We start from the raw sequence: 17,888 nt of genomic DNA, 5'->3' as shown, positions 1-17,888 counted from the left end.
TACACATTATTGTTTACTGACGCTGACAATGCAACTAAGAATTATTGAAGAGGAGTGCATCAGTTACGCCCTTACCAACCGAAAGAGCGAAGCGACTTCTACCTGTGAGATGTAACATGGATCAGCTGTAGTTGAAGCAAAGTCTATGAGTGAGTGTTTTTTTGTTTTACTTTTTTTCTTATACTTTCACGTGGATAGCCCTGACAAGTGATAGCACTCACGCTCATCTAAAAAGTTAACGCGATTTGTTGATAACTAAACTGTCATTTATAAACTGTCTGAGGTTATCCGAGAGTGCGGTCATTGGACAGCACTCTCAGATAACCTCGGAAGGTTAATAAATTACAGTTAAGTTATAAAAACGTACATCATGATACGGTGAAAGTAATTTTTTCTAGGCCGGCCAGGCAAGGCAAATGACATGTAACCTTACTGGAGTTCCATCGAATGACTCGAGCTCACAACTTAATCAGACTCTTCGCCAGAGCTGACAAAGTCTTCAACAGTTAAGGTAAACCTTTCATCATCTTCATAAATGCTGAAGTCAGTGATTTTGTAACCGTCAACTGATGAAATTGGCTTGGGGTTTGAAGAAATTTCCCCTGCCAATTGCAGACTAGTATCAGTGACATCAGCTTTGCCTTTCATAGATTCCCTCACCGAATTCGACGACAGAGCACTCTTCAGATTCCAGAGTCTAATCACACACACGCGGTCAGAGGATGTAAAACAAACAAGTCTTTCCTCCTCAGGGGACACGGCCATGCTGATGATGTTTTCCTGTCCTTGAGCTATTTGCGCGAAGCCAACAGCTTTTGCCTCGATTAAATCCCAAAGGAAAACCATGCCATCAACTCCGCAAGATATAAGATAACGATTGACTCTTAGAAACTTGCAGAACTCAATTCTACCAATGTGGCCTCGAAGAATTTGTCTGGAGGAAAAAAGATCAGAGGCGCACAGACGGAAGACAATAATTACGTTCGTGATACAACAAACTAGCAGCTCATTGTCTAGCGAAACAGTGCAATAACTGAACCTAACAGAAAACTTCTGGGCGACACCACCCCTTGCCAGTAGGCAGATGGGGCCCTTATTGTACTTCCAGATCTCAACCTCATACTCCCCACACAAGATAAACTTTGTTTTATCAGATGAAAGGCAAAAGCAGTCAACAGTCAACAATGGTGACTTAAAAGATGACATGACTTTCCTTTTAACATCCCATTCATAGAAACGGGGCTCGTTCTTGCCGTCCTGGATACAAATGAGAAGAAGAATGTTGTCGGCTGAAAACGTCAAACACACAAGGTCCGTGTTCAAAAAGTCTCCTTCCAGTAATGTACAAGGAGTCTCAATTGAATGTGCAGTAATGTACAACTGTATCTTGTTTCCTTGACGACAGGCAGCTCGTTTTCCGTTAGGGGAGAATGCCCAATTTTCAATATGACTCAGCTCCGAAAGAGAACCTGGCAATGAAGACTCAGAAATGAATTTGAAAGAAACGCTTTTCTCTTTGTCCATCCTTTGACTCCACAAAGCAACTATTGAGTCGGACCTGACAGAGATTACAGTATCACTTGAAGTAAAGGCGGCAGCAATGGATTTCCCTACTACTGATAACCGTTGAGGAAAGTTTGAAAAAAAGAGGTTCTTTTGTTTGGTTTTTCTTGAAGACAAATTATTAAACGCCTGCACTCCCCTATCCACCCTTTTCCACCACTGCTCCAGCTGCTCCAATGTCTGCTCCCGCATCAGCTCCAGTGTCCACCCCAGCTTCAGCTCCTGAATCTGCTCCGGCATCAACTCCTGCTCCCCCATCAGGTCCAGCTTCTGCATCAGGCCAAGCTCCTGCATCAGCTCTAGCTCCTGCATCAAGTCCAGCTCCCCCATCAGCTCCTGCTTCAAAACCAGCTCCCGATCTCGCTTCAGCTCCTGCTCTCGTATCATCTCCAGCTTCAGCTCCTGCTCCCACATCACCTCCTGTTTCAGATCCTGCCCCTGCATCACGCCCTGCTTCCACTTCAGCTCCAGCTCCCGCATCACGCCCTGCTTCAGCTCCTCCTTCATCTTCAGCTTTAGCTCCTGCTTGAGCTCCAGCTTTTGGGCGTGCTTCTGTATCAGCTCCAGCCTCAGCTTGCGTCTCCACATGCGCTCCTGCATCTGCTCCCATGTCCGCTCCGACATCTTGTGCCACTTTGGGTCCAATTCATAATTCCGCAACAACAATATGTGATCTTGCAACCCCACCTGCCCCTGCTCCCACTCCTGCCCCAGCTCCTGCTCCTGCTCTTGCTTCCACTTCCACTCCCTCACCAGCTCCAGCTCCAGCTCCAGCTCCTGCTTCAACTCCTGCCCCAGCTCCTGCTCCTGCTCTTGCTTCCACTTCCACTCCCTCTCCAGCTCCAGCTTCTGCTCCAGCTTCTGTTCCAGGTCTAGCTCCTGCTTTCGCTCCAGCTCCACCTCCTGCTCCAGGTCTAGCTCCTGCATCAGCTCCAGCTCCAGCTCCATCTCCAGCTCCTGCATCAGCTTCAGCTCTAGCTTCAGCTCCAGCTCCCGCTTCAGCTCCAGGTCTCGCATCTGCTCCAGCACCCACTTTAGCTGCCGCTCTCGCTTTAGCTCCTGTTCTCGCATTAGCTCCAGCTCCTGTTTTAGCTCCAGTTTCCATTCCATCTTCAGCCCCAGCTCCAAAAGCCACTTCCACTTTTCTTGCTGTGTCCTTTCCTTTTCCAGCTCCATCTCCCTTCCCAGCTTACACACCAACTTGTTCTGCAACCAAACCTCCTTTGACAGCAACTCACATTCAAGTGCATAAACGGCATTAACTGTAGCAAAGTTAGCAATGGAAACGGCCTTGTTTATGCCACAACACCTCATTGTTTCATTTAATTTGATAAAAGCATACGGCGCCAAGTGACAAACGTAAGAAAAAGGGTTCAACTGCCCACCTTGACAAAAAGCGTCCTCTAGAAGAGATTTGCCAGTCTGGAAATTCCAAACCTGGTAATAGAATATGCGTGGGTACAGATCACTGATAAGTTGACGGACAGCAGACAGGGATGATTCTTGGTTTGACTCTGTTAATTCTCTTAATCTGCCACAACAATAACAAGAGGGATCGTAAGGGATGGGTGTATCATTAGTCTGAAGCCAAGTTGGATTAATTCCAAGAAACTTAAGCAAGCGTTTTACTTGTTTTCCCACTGGTGACGCAATTATAGCAATCAGTTTTGAGAACTCGGTAAAACAGCAAGTCAGTTTGTCAACTCCTTCATGGTCTATTTCCAGTAAAGCCCACAGGGAAAGAAGGTCTAATACGCAAAACATATTTTGACAAGTCTGTTGAAAGTCAAAGACCTGATCCCTTTTTACGACAATGTATTGTCCATCACAAGTAAACAACCCCCATTTGTAAACAAGGGAATTACCTGAGAACTGAGAAAAATCCTCTATACATCCTCGCTCGACGGAAAACCACTTGTTAAGTCGTCCAATAAACAACCACTTGTCATCAGGGGAACACTCCAAGAAGGTGATTTCTTTAATCGTATCCTGATTTATCTCAAAAGGACCGCCCACAGTTTTTAGGGTGGATGCATCAACAATTAAGATTGAATTCCCCTTTACTACAGCCGCTGTTGTCTCATCAAATGTTGTAGCAAAATACTTGAAGCCTGGAAAGTCTTCAGTGTTAGGAAAATCATAGACAATCCACTCAAGCCAAGGACGTGACACTTCAGGAATCAAAACGTGATCTTGAACTACCTTTGACGAGTTTAGTAAACACGAGGGCAAAAGGTGGGGGCATTCTAACAGAACAGGAAAATTGCTTTCGAAAGCCAAGGAAATTTCTTGCAGGATCTTTTGTTTGTGTGCATCCTTGAATACGTAACAGTCCGCTACAAGTCTCAAATCTTCAAGAAGGTTGAAGATCTCAATTTGTCCACTTTCGATTCTTTGCTGCAGGAAGTGATAACTTGTTAAACAACTGGAAACAAGTTTCAGTGAATCCTTGCCACCATGATGACACAAAAATCGAACAGCAACGCGCGAAACATAGACCTCCAACATCTTGTCAACAGTTGGCAGTGATTTTTGCGCTTCTTCGAGAGTAGTAGATAGAAGTTTGGTAAAGATTTTACCCAGGTACTCACCTGCTATCTTCTTGTCAATGAACAACCTTTTCGCTTTTTCCTTGTTTGTTAACCACGCTGGGATCAGATTATGAAGGAAAGTTAAAGACCTATCAGAGGTCCGAAATACCAGAAATTGCGATACAACATCAATTACTTCTTGCTCATCTTGACTCGACTTCTCTCTTTCTAGAATGTAGCCAATAATTGCCACTGGAAGTGGGGAAGGAGCTGCAATGACGCAACCAAATAATTTCTTGAAGATATCCTTGCCTACTTTGTCACACAAGCGTTTAAAATTGTTCCGGAAAAAGTCATCAATATCTCCTGGAAAAAGGTCACTGAGTTGATCAATCTTACCTGAATGTACTGGATCGTTAAGTAATTCGACAATGTAGAATGCATACAAGAACAGACCATTGCATCTCCTTGAAATGTCTTCCACCGAGTAGGAGAGGCGGGAAAAATCGAGTTGATTCTGCAAAAATCGCTTTATGTCCTGCTCATGCTGCCTATAGAAGAAACTCTGTTCACTACTTCCTGCGCAAATCCTGACACACGGGTTATATTTCTTCAGCCCATTTTGTATCATGTGTTCAGGCCGACTAGTGATAAAGAACACCAGCCACTTTGGAAGCCTCGGAAAACGCTCCTTTACAAGGTTTAGAAAATCTTCCCTGGATTCGTACTCTGTCTCGTCCAGAGCATCAATGATCACTAATTTCCGCTGTTGACAAGGGGTGCACTTACCTAACGGTTCTTCTAACAGTTTTGTAAACAATTCTTGAACTCCGAATTTAGAATTGGCTAACATCATTCTTACACCATCTTCCCCTCCCACTAAATTATTGTACGTACAATTACAATAACAGAGTTGACAAGCTAAAGTCCCAAGAAGATGCCTTGGATCATTTCTTGTGCAATCGTTGTGACGGCAAAAGTAGGCAGCGCCGAAACGTCCAGCTTTCCTCATTCGCTGTGCCAGGGCTCCAGCCATCACACTTTTGCCGACACCTGCATCAGCCAGGAGAACATAAGCTCTAGAGACACCAGGTTCACTGTACCAGATGTCAAAATCATTGAACAGCCACTGTCTTGTGTCTGGATCATGGCGCTGGGCAAAGGAGGCAATGTCTCCTTCACAATCGGAAATTTCTGCGACAATAAGAAGACATGTTAATTTAAAAGATCAAACCACTTTTACCCTAAACAATTTTATGATGAAACAACTAACACTACTTCCTGCCTGTGCACCTTTTGCTTGCTATTGCTTGATACCAAATCCCAGTCCTAAGAGTTCCCCGGCCACGTGTAATAATTAGGGAGAGTTGAAACGAATATTTCTTTTTATCACCTGAGTTGTTAGGTTGACGTTCTCTTCGTCGAAGCGAAGAGCTAGTACTCGAAACGTCAGCTGTTGAATCTCTTTACAGTGGCCAAATTACCCTTACAATTGAGCTGAGTGGAGTCCAATTTGGTCTGTAATCATACAAGTGATTGACAAAATCGGATGACCGCGCAGCATGAGTCTGATTTTGTTTATTACTTGCATGATTACAGACCGAATCGGACGACACAAAGTCCTGTTATCACTTCATAACAACCATGGCAATTTCTGAGAACAACTAGATGTAACAAATATTTATTCAGACATGAGGGAGAAAGAAATCCACTGTTTTGACAAAGGAAAGCTTGTGAGTTGTTGCTATAGAAACAGTAAGTATAATTGTGATTGGTTGTTAGTGCAGGGTTTAAATGTGATTGGCTCACACAACTGTCGAATTACAGTTTTGCAGGATAATTAGTTCAAAATAGTGCAGTTTTGAGCCAATCACATTCAAGGAATTTGTAATACTTATGATTGACCCAAACATTCGTTTTCACTCTGCCTTCTATGGCGCAGCCCAATAGTTTCTTCAGAATTTAATACTTCCTCATTGATTTGCATACAGGACAATCCGATTCGGTGAGATGTCGACGAACTCAGTTGCTCAGTTGTTCAGTAGTATATCAGGTCTATGCCACTACAAAAATATAACCACTTGCTGACAGTGATTGGATAGTCTATACTGTTTGTTAGCTCTTGGGAACTACACCGGTTTGCTTAATAAGAAACTAAATAAAAAGTTCATCTTAGAGAGAAGCAACTTTGCCCTCAAAAACCAAGACAAACACTCGTTGTGTACTCCTGGATTTAAACACGATCCCATTTTGTTAAACAACCCAAACGTTAAGGTAAAATTGAATAGCGACCAATCACGTGTTGCTCTGTTTCCATTGGGAATTTCCCGTAACGTAAACTGCAGCAATAGAATGCCAATAGGTACATGCTAGTAACTTCACACTTCTTGCAGTCACACACAGAAATTTAACAGCTATTATCTTATTACCGCAACTGATCTGGGGAATGGCAGAGCTTATCCTCTCTTCCACTTGTGCAAAACGTTGTTCTACGTCTGACTTAAGGCATTCGACACTTTCTGTCAAAGTACTGTGCTCATTTTGCAGATGTTTTACGCACTGCTCGGTACTTGAAACTCGTTTCTCCAATTGGTCCAGATCTGCTTTAACATCTTGCAGTGACTTCTTCACCACTTTCCTGTCGCCCTCCAATTCAAACGCCATCTTGTCTAAATCGATCTTCAGTGCATTAACATGTTGTTGTACCAGCTGTAACAAAGCAGGGTCCACAGCAGCGTTCATACACAGCAAGGTACCTACGTGTAAAAAAACCAACGGTACCACAACAAGGATTTAGTTGAAACAGTATCAGCATTTGTACTAATAAATAAAGTATAATTATTAACAATTTCAGGCCGGGCTCTTAATGTTTCGTTGCCCAGAAACGAGTAGAACACTAACGTACCCGCGTCTGTGTCCAGCTTACATGTACTTTAGAGTTATTATAATTCAATAATTCATGTACGTAACGCAATTCTGTAGTTCATTTGCCCATAGTGTTCAGCAACCAAACGTGATTGCTGATAGCACTGTCTCCACCTCATGTCTCAGGGACACAAGGTGGGGACAATTATCCCAGGGACATGAGGCGGGGACATGCCCCAGGAACATGAGGCAGGGACACATGAGGCAGAGACATGTCCCAAGGACATGAGGCAGTCTCATGCCCCAGGGACATGAGGCAGGGACATGCTCCAGGGACATGTTCCTGCCTCGTGTCCCTGTGACATGTTCCTGGTATGTTTTAGTTTACCTTCGTTGAGAGGCTTTATTGCCAGGATAAGACGTGTTTATAATATCAAACTCCATATTGCGAGGGAGAGGGATAAACTCGCCACTCATTTTAAAAAATGGGAAAAGTTACTAGCAGCTCTAAACACCTAACGAAAAATTAAATTAACCTTATCATATCCTATACATTAAGTTTGGTCTCCTTAAATTTGTTATTTATTTCATAATATTTTTTCGTTTTTTTTTTCTTTTTCCTTTCCTTCTTCGTGTGTTATTTACTATTAAGTAGTTATTTGTAAGTACTGTTTCGTGTTTTTAAGTAACTTATTCCGAGCAGTGTTTTGTAAATCGTAACTTTTCCTTTGTTTCCTCTTGTTATGTAGTAGATAAGCTGTAAACTGTAATTAGTTAATAAAGTGTGCTAAAATAAAAATAAACAAATTACAAAAAAAAAAAAAAATGAGGCAGGGACACATGGGGCAGAGACATGTCCCAAGGATATGAAGCAGTCTCATGTCCCAGGGACATGAGGCAGGGACATGCTCCAGGGACATGTTCCTGGTATGTCCCCAACTTATATTCCTGGGAATGTCCCCACCTCATGTCCCTGGAACATGTCCCCGCCTTATGTCCTTGGGAGATGTCCCTGCCTCATGTTCCCTAGTGCATGTGCATCCCAAGCTTAGTTTTGTGGATAACTCTGTCAGGGCCATTATGCAACTCCAGGGTGGCTGGCAATAATGTATTCCACCCTTTGTAAATCAAGTTGTATTTAATAAATTAGTTTGTTTTTATTTGCTCTTAATAAAGTAAAAAGAGGAAGTGACTACACATAAGTTACCACACTTAATAATAAAGTAAACAAATATTTCGAAAAAAATTAACCAACTTAATTTGGATGTGAAGGAAATAATATTTTTCAAATATTTTCAATTGTAATAAAAATTTATTATTATTGAATACATAAAAAAGATGCTTTAACTGATAAGATATTTAACAGATCTAAAACTTAGACACATTCATATAATTTAGTGAATACACGATTTAAGGGTAAGTTACCTTTTGCCTCCCAGTCATTCAAATCTGCTATAACTGTTGCTTCATCAGCAACTGGAAGACCAAGAGCTCTCACAAGCTGTTCCATTACATCAAAGCTCTGTCTAAACTTCACAGGATCCCAATCACTGAAAGCACAGTGCGCCCAGGCATTTCTAGCTTGCCGAACATCAACTGCAGCGTTCTGTACAGCAGCAGAGAAAACTGGAACTTTACCAAGCAAGGTAAGTACAGCAGATGCATCACAGTGTTCATCAAATGCATTAAACTTGGCCATGAAGTTTTCAACATAAAGCTTGGCAAAGTCCACATGTGATGTCACTCGGCAGTCAAATGCAGAGTAATTGTACTTTCCATGCACCTTGGGTAATGCATCATTGCCATTGATGTTCTCGTACTTCAAAAATATTGGCCTTGGTGGTAAGTTTGGCCAATGCGTGAGTCGTCCAGGTGTGCTCTGAGTATCAATGCTATGGCTGGTTTTGACTTTACCATGTTCCTTTCTGATTTCTCCTTCCACAAAGGAGCGAAATTGGTTGACTAGAACCTTGTTCAGCACAATGCCAAAAACCACCCATCGCCTCACGTCATCACTTACACCAAGCAATGGAGACCTTAAAAGTAAAAAGTTACATTTAAATTGTTGTGACAGTTTAAAGCGTAAAAATGCATTTGTGTAAAACAACTTAAAAAAGGTGGCCAGCATAACCTAGAAACTCATGATGAGCAAAATGAATTATGCAGTATATAAAATACAAGAGAAAATACTATAATAATATTATAGTCAATGTCGAATGAAATATATATCCTACGCATTATTATTATCATGCCACTTCATGCTGTTATTATTATTGTTATTATTCCTTGCGAAGCGAGGTTAATTAATTTCATGGGCAAGCGGAGCTAAGCCACACAAATTCCAGCAAAAAATATATTTATATGTATATATCATTGGAGGTGTCCATGTTGTTGCCTGACAACAGTGCAAACAAAGTATGAATGACAACAGACAAAGGGAAGATTGCTAGGTAGCAACAGGTTGGAAGACAGGCTGGTGTCAAATGCAATTTTTAGTTGCTATGCAACAGAACCAGTTTTAGCAAACTACTGCCTCACAAATTATTGTATACTAGCTAGTCTGCTCTAATGTTTATTCATCGATGGCTGAATGTGATTGTTCATCGAGAAGTGAAATATGTTTACTATGTTTACTTAATAATAAGCTTAAAGTTAAAATTAAATATGATAATGAAAAAGACATACTATATCAATAAAGTTATGTGTTACTGGCTAGAACAACAGCAGAGAAGCATGATATATAATTATTTCAAATTGATATAAGAAATTGGTCTGGATAGACCTCAGGACCTGACTGCTTTTGATCAATAATTATATCTCTAGCAGTAAATTGTAACTTGGTGGGGCCCGGGGGGGGGGGGGGGGGGGGCCTTGGGGAGACCAGTACTTGTTTTTTAACTTGAGTGAGTTGAATTATAACTGGTATTAGCATAGTTCCAACTTTTCTTATATTAAAATTGCAGGCCACACGAAGACATGGATATGGCAAGACTCCCACTGGCTGTTCAAATTGCCCATTCCAAGTTTATAACGGGACTGGCCCCTACATGTAGTTTTCACATCGTTCAAATTGCATCATAAGAAGAAATGAAGCCTATCACCAAAAAGATCACATAAAAATTAGTTAATTTACCAAGTTTACTGTAGTTGTTTCATTGTGTAGTAACCAGGCTGTGGCCTGTCAAAGGTTGCCCAAATTCCATACAAATGTCTGTACGTAATTCTGAGATGGCATCCTCCAAATACGTATAAAGTTTATAGCTAATTAATTTTTCTGATTTTTGAAAGCTTTCTACATGGTTCCAATCTAACAACAGAACCTCAAACTTGGTAAACTGGCTTAAAGTTTTTAATAAATGTGATTTTTCTCGTAATGGACTCCAATTTCTGATTACTGCACCCTCTCAATGACATACCTCCTCTGAACTTCAACCCCAACTAATGATTTCCGTGTTTTACTGCTGTCAATCATAAATACAGTGACAACTGGCTGACAGCAAAAATACAGAAACCGGCAAAGTGGATTGAAATCCACCCATCACAGTGCTTTGTTTTCTAAGAGGTCTGATGTAGTGATTTGCGTCGCAGTGAAAAGCATATTTATGGCTGGTTAAATTAGAGATTGCAATGTTAATTAATAATAATTTGAAAGGCGCAGTAATGAAACTTTAAAAATTTGCCTCCAGTCTTGGAACAGGCAATTGGAGCAGGTGCAGATTAGTGTCTAAAACCAGCAAAACATTTTGGGGCATTTTCCTGGAGATAATTTGGAAGCCTGCAGCTGTGATTAGATTTGTGTCGAGACAGTGTGGATTTCACAAAATCAGGTAAATAATTATTTTTTGTGAATATTTGTCTTATGTAATGGGCATTGTCACTAATACTAAATTTTTCGCACAATTGCATGTTCCAACGAGTTTAATTTATAAGCTCTAAATTATGTACTGTCTGTCTACATGGATAAATTTACAATAAATACTTACTAATATAACTACTAATATTAAATAAATTAATATTTATAATTGTATAGATTAAGTATGTTATATTTTTGCTCATTGAACAAATTTGTAAGTTTTGTAATTTGAAATTAAGTGTAATATTGAACCAAGGTAAAAAATTAAACATTAACCCTGTTTTCTTGTCACATGGCTCTGTCAATTGTGAAAGTATATTCCCTCTGGTGCATTTGACAAAAATTTGACTGGTATTTTCTATGCTATCAGTTCAAAACAATAGGGAATTCACTAGCACAGGGGTCACTGAGTATTTTATTAAAACAGAAAGCATTAGGTTTATTCATTCTCAAACTGCTTTCCAGTCCTTCATTTTAAATCCTAAAAAGTAATTAATTATCTGGTGTCATTTCTGTGATGGTTATTACTCATCAGATAATTTCGCTGTTAGAGCTTAAAGATCTCAGCAAAAGATCAGCGACCTGCCTCTAAACCCTGAAACAGTAATTAATCTAATTCACACCAAAAATGTCATGATGTGTAATTAATATTGTCCCCTGTGCATAAACATATCTCAGTACAATTCTGGCCATTTCCTAGCATAATATTACCCAGTTAAATCAATACTCTTTTGAACAAAAATGCTACCATAGTGCTGATAATACATTATCCTGCTTGTGCGCGCTGATGTGTATTGGAGACAGAAAGAGAAGTCCTGATTCCTCTGAATTTGAGTTGTATGACATGTCACGTCTTTCTACTTTGCTTATTTGGGTTCTGATCGATTGAGCCAAGGGCTTTTTCTGTCTGATTTTGCGCTACAGCACCCTTAACTTTGCATTTAAACTCATCGCCAATAGATGAGCTTGGGGAAGGTGCCTAAGAGAGGTGGCGCCAGGTAAGATACACTGTACAAGCAATGAGCAGAGCACGCAGGAAACCTCACACCTGCCGAACTATTATCAAGCAATTTACTAATACTCTTTAGAGGGCCAAAAATATGGAATGCTTTGCCATTATCAATTACGTCTTCCCCTAGTCTATCCACCTTCAAAAGAAAGCTTCTTGATTTCCTCAGTTAATTGTATGAAACGTCCGACTCTCTTAACCATGGCAACCCTAAGAGTGGCAACCACCCAGGCACCATCACACTGAAAGAATCAGTGGAGATACTGACCAACCCACATACACCTGTACTAGCCGTGACCAAGAGAAGGGAGAGGCGGGGGGGTAGCAAAAGCACGCCACAAGCAGATTCAATGCCCAATGCAACTGCAAATCCTCATGCACAGAGATGAACAATTAAGGTGGCCGAACACAGTTTGCGCGCGCTTTACAGATTCTGTTAGTGATGTTATTAAGCGCGTGCTAGGGTTGTGGTACGCAAATACGACGGTCGATAAAGTGATCCCTCATTTTCACATGAAATGGATAATAAAGTTAAGTTTTGATCCTAAATAACTAAGTTTCTCGTCTCTGGACTCTTTTTCTTTTCTTTCCGAGCAAAAAAGTCATTCACTAAGACCTTTTGCATGCTTTTCATCTTTGTCATGAAACCCAATTAAAGCCACGCATGCGCATTTGAGCAAAAAATTTCGACTGGTTGTTTCGTGGCAATGAACTGTTTTCTAAGGAACCGCTCATTAGAATTTCGTGAAATTTGGCATGAAAATAGTTCCCTAAAAGCGTAACTCGCTTACAAAGAGAAACCTAAATCTAACAGAGGGTAACTTCACAAACATAAAAATGCAAAATCAATATTTACAGGAGATCTCTCTGTTAAAATTACATGAAAATAGTGCAACTGTGTCAGTGTTTAGTGAGTTTTTCAGGATACAAAAAATAGAAAAAATCGAATGAGTACATTTTCTAAAAATAAAGGAAACCTACTATTTACGGACGTTTAATAGCTCGTTGTGTTGCCATGGAAACGGTACTTAGCTCAACAAGACGTACGAAAATACATTCTTTCTTAGTTAGTCTTACACTATACCAATTTTGGGCGTCTAGAAATACATAGTTTCCAAATAACGTCTTCTAACACCTGTACACTAAAAAACTGTGTTCGGCCACCTTAACACACCAACCCAGCAAAAACCCCATATAAGATCCTAAATGTGCATGACTGCCCAAATGCTGCAGAACAGCATTGGCTCGAGTCTAACCTAGCTTAAGTTATATTTAGCCACATTATCTTCCCCTTTTGATTAAAATATTAAAATATAGCTGTGCATGACTGCATATACATGTAAGACTGTTTGATCAGTTGCTTTATTATGACCAACTTAGTTGGCAATCTAGGCATTTTGTATGCCTTTATTTTGCTGGCATACTTGTCTAGCTAACCACACCATAAATCGCCACATTCAGGTGCCAGCATTTACAATATCATTAATGTTTGGAAAACAAAATGACATTAATGGCGAAGACCCAACATAAATGGATGCATGGGCTTGGAATTGACAGAGCCATATCATGATAAATCATTAGAACAATTAAACAATTAAGTTTAATACACTTACTACAAAAAGTACAATTTTTAAAATACAAAAACAGCCAATCCTTATATACATGCAATGCTTATCAATTATTATGACAACTGTTACTAGATGGTAAGCATTAAAACTAAACAAAATAATATATAATTATTATACATGCAAGCTAGTAAAAGGTTCTGAACATTTCTAAAATATTGCAATATGGTATACAGTATAAGTTTGACTAACAAAGTAATTCTTCTTAGAAAACCTGCAGCTGGTAAAAAGAATGAGAATAAAAGCTGTGTTTATAGTTACCCTCCTGCTGCTGCCGCAGCCACAGCCATGTTAAATCCTCACATCATCAGCATCATAGTGTTGCCTAAAATGGAGTACATTCCTTACATCAGTTTATGAAATAAAACTTAGAAGTGATATAATTGATGTAAACCCTGAATCTACTGGCCGATTGACCCAGACTGTGAGTGCCTGCTTTCAACTTCACAGAACTCTTTACAGAAATTACTGTTTCAGTATCCACTATTTAATAACTTTAATCAGGACATTCAAAATCTCATTTATAATTCATAAGCACATCGACCTATCAAATGGTCAATAAAACATCAAGTGCAGTAGTTTTAAAACCCGATAAAACCTCCCCCTTACTGGTATGCGGTCAGTTTAATGCTTTTCTCTTATGCTTATTTCCAATGTTCACAAAAGCATCATTGCTATGAACTTTCTTGACACACACTTTTCCAGGAATGTTTTTGAAGCCATTCAAAAAACTCGCAGAGATGTTTTATTGGGTCAAAAACCACTTGGCTGCACCTCGTGGTTTTAAATCCAGATAAAACACTGCCGCTCATGTTTTAAACATTACATCAAATCACCAGCATCAACAGAACCAGGATGGGATCATTGAATTGGACCACCAATAACAACTGCCCCTTTATTAATTGCCAATGTTTTGGTGGAAATATTTAAATTGTCTCGCTCCAATAATTGCTCCCCACCCCCTAGGTCCACTCGTGACCTCCTTTAAATACTCAGAACCTTCTACCTCTAACCCTTGCTTGGACAGACCTATGATAGACCTACAAGATGATGCAGAGCTAGTGGAGTGTGATCCAGCAAGGCTGATCGAGGACATTAGGCCTGTGGTTCCAAGGACACTGACATTTGCTAGTTCATAAAACCAAATTTATAACCAAATTGAGAAAACTAACGACACTGTTGATTTACAGGGCCATGTTCTATATACTTGGTTTGAAATTATTTGATGACAATTAAAATATTTAGGAAATGCATTTCAATATGAACAACATTTAAAATTGTTGTGTCCTCGACTAATTACCCCCATTGAAAAGTCACCCCCTTTTAGTGAAAAAGTAATAATGATCACTCCTGGTTATTATTCGAATAAATACCCCTAGCAGTATATATATTCCCATCCGGCTCAGTCAATTAAAGTAGTCATACCAAGTAACATTAAACATTTTTCTTCCTTTCCCTAATTCCACCTTTCTCCCACTCTTCCCTGTACTCCCAGTCCTCTTCTCCCGATTCTGCAGCCTAGTATGGCAGAACTAATACAAGATCTCATGTGTGCAACTTTTTATAGCATGTAACCTGTGTCCACCGCCTGCAGAGTATGATCATTTGACACATGCAGATTGCTACACTTCAGTATAAAATATCACCTGGAGATTCTTACCAGTACTAAATAAGGCCTGCAGACCTAGGGGGTGGAGATCTTTATGTTTGCAATTAATGAAAAATTCGTCTTGGATTAATCTTACTCATAATCTTCCGTATTGTCTGTTACAATTAAGTCGCCATTTTGAATTTCTATTGTTATAATTATCTTAGGACTGTTTAGCTAGCACATACTTAAGGATACGACCAATATGCTTTTCAATAGATAAGAAGACCTCACAACATGCAGAAGGTACATGACAAATGCTCTCCAGCTATTGAAGAACCAAATTGATGACATGATGTGATTGGCCTACACTGCGAACCCATGGACTCACATGGTTGCCTTAAGGCCTTTATCTTAATTAAGTTGGTCTTTTGACCAAATTTGGCTCCTTGTTTATTTGTACCTAGTGGATGAATTTGATGATTTATTTAGAGGAATTGCCTTTAGGTTTGTTTGACTGCCGCACATGTTTTGTATTTTGATCTCATTTAGGTCATTTTGGCACCATGAGTAACGCCTATGTACTTTCTTGCCTGAATTTTTGCTCTTGTTGTTTCTGTTTTGGTGACTGTTCATGTGGTTAGAATTGTTTGGCTTGTTTCAAAGAAATTGTGAAAGTACAGTCTCTTACAAAGATCTTTCTTAGGGGAAAAATTTGTAGGATCCGTAACATATTTTAAACTATCTTAAAGCTTTTTCTTGCAGATTAATTTGCATTGCTGGGTCTGGCCTGGAAATTTCATTGTTGCTGCTGCAAGGCTTTGTCATTCTTTTCACAGCTGTTTGTCTCTTAATGATACGCTGTATATGTATGTTATGGACTCACTTTTTAGACTGCAATATGTAATTGAAGGCTAGAATTAAGCTGCTTTTGGTTACGTACCACTGCATTTTTGTCATCACTTAATTCGCTCTGATCGAGGTCTGGAAAGGCTTGATATCTGCGCTACCCTTTAGGCAACATCATGCTTCTTGCAAGAACGACAAGGTATTATTGACTTAACTGTGATAAATTTTTGCTTGTGTATATAATATTAGGACTGTGCAGATTGACAACACTTTCAAAGCTCCTCTATCCACTCATGCCATTTTGGGATAGAAAACTTGACTATTATGTGATCAGTTTCCGGGAATTTCTTTCCATTGCATGATTTACTTCAGGGGAGCTAGTGTCTAATTAGCTCACTGTATCGTGAGGCTAGATAATCCCCTAAGGAGGAGTGAATTAAGTGTCGATCCACAAAAAAGAAGAGTGCCACGAAATTGCCAAATTTTAAATATTTCTGCTGCAGCACTGTTTTCTGAAATGCACCTGGCAACTCTTTATCTCCCAGACTTTACAATTGCATGAAAGCAATCTAAATTATAAGCTATCTTTCTCGATTCAATTTTGTGTGCGCTGTAGCAGGTGAAGGATCGAAGCTACCTTTACTGTAAGCTCAGTGCCAATGCAACACTTACCTTCATTTTGGATTTGCAAACCAAACGGCGCTTTAGGAATATGCTTTCAAGTGTTCAACGAAAGAAGTAAACTGTTAAATATCTTTTAAAGCTCCCTGTAGTGATGACTTTCCGCTCATCTGCTTGCAATTTGGAAATGTTTCGCTGCACTTCGAGACCTCGAAACCACGAAACTACTTTGCTGCAGGAAAACAGCTCCCTTGGAATTAGGGGGGCTTCCCCACTTCCGGGATGAGCCTCGTTGCCAATCGTCATCCTCCCATGAAAATGTGACGTCACCAGAAGCGAAAACTTGTGGGAAAACTTTTCAAGAGAAAGTTATTGCCCCCGCAGGAGGCATAATAGCAGTCCGCGCGTTTTACGTATTTACAGTATTTAGGAAGATTCTGAATTAGTGAAATCTGATATATTTTTTGGTTTGGTAGAAACTAGGCGCGCATACAGTCGCGAACCTCCCGTAAGCGACCACCCATATTGTCAAGGATATGATAATAATAATAATAATAATAATAATAATAATAATAATAATAATAATAATAATAATAATAATAATAATGGTTTATTAACAGATCCACTGGGTGGCTCTTCCCTGTTAAATTACAATAATTACAATTACAAAATAAATCAAATTATATTAAATTAAGTTATTTACAAATTATAAAGGAGAAACGGGATTGACGGAAAACAATTACAGTAAAAAACTAACTAATGGCTCTGTACTCTGTTTCTTAAAAAAATTCCTTGAGAGTCTTAAAAAGGTTCTGTAATCTTTACAGTTTCTAATAGGTGGTTTTCACCTCACACATCGTCACGCAAGTGAAAAAATAAAATCCTCAACCATTCAATAGATAAAGCCAAGAAATTGATATGTTGTAGAAGGGTGATACATAAACAACGTGTGAAAGCCACAGGGATGTGCGATGTCTCATAATCGAGTTATTCGAGAAAATGTACCACTGAAAATTACAGAGTTTAGTATGGGACGCCATGTTGGTGCCCCGTCTGATGGGCACCAACATGGCGGCCGGTAACCAGCAAAAACATCTGGAGTTTACCTTGGCTATTTCAAAGCCTTTCTTCTCTCTGCTGAACTTTCACACATTGACATTAACGCTTCTATTACATGTTAGCTGATCAGACCTAAAAAAAACACGAGGCGAATCGATGTTTTCATGTACGTGACATGTTTAGAGCAGCAATCCTTCTGTCACGCACTGCGCAAAAATCTAAAATTCAAACTGCTCTATTTTCAAAACAAAGAATGCTATCCTGCTGAAAACAAGCAAGCCGATGAAAATTTAGATTTTAATAATAATAATAATAATAATAATAA

The 17,888-nt window shown here is 39.6% G+C and overlaps 2 protein-coding genes across 3 annotated transcripts in view; both read right to left on the bottom strand.

The window, feature by feature from the left end:
- LOC146478011 (uncharacterized) overlaps positions 1 to 17,888 on the bottom strand; it is a 166,750-nt gene that overhangs the window by 46,982 nt on the left and 101,880 nt on the right. The window lies entirely within an intron of this gene.
- On the bottom strand, positions 466 to 16,747 carry LOC146478016 (uncharacterized). The gene is made up of 5 exons (XM_085112715.1): positions 16,556 to 16,747; positions 13,708 to 13,771; positions 8,385 to 8,995; positions 6,524 to 6,850; positions 466 to 5,288 (listed from the first exon to the last, which is right to left on the bottom strand). The coding sequence occupies exons 2-5, from the start codon at positions 13,734 to 13,736 to the stop codon at positions 466 to 468; spliced, it is 5,790 nt and encodes a 1,929-aa protein (XP_084968841.1). The 5' UTR covers positions 13,737 to 13,771; positions 16,556 to 16,747.

This window comes from Pavona decussata, unplaced genomic scaffold (assembly GCF_977016875.1).
Source record: "Pavona decussata unplaced genomic scaffold, jaPavDecu1.1 SCAFFOLD_67, whole genome shotgun sequence".
NCBI classification, from domain to species: Eukaryota; Metazoa; Cnidaria; class Anthozoa; order Scleractinia; family Agariciidae; genus Pavona; species Pavona decussata.
This window is presented reverse-complemented; position numbering and strand designations above follow the sequence as displayed.

Coding starts and splice junctions, on each gene's coding strand:
- LOC146478016 (XM_085112715.1), bottom strand. CDS start 13,736: ATGGCTGTGGCTGCGGCAGCAGCAGGAGG. Junction 8,996..13,707: donor GCTGCGGCAGCAGCAGGAGG/GTAACTATAAAC, acceptor TTTACTTTTAAG/GTCTCCATTGCTTGGTGTAA. Junction 6,851..8,384: donor GAATGACTGGGAGGCAAAAG/GTAACTTACCCT, acceptor TTTTACACGTAG/GTACCTTGCTGTGTATGAAC.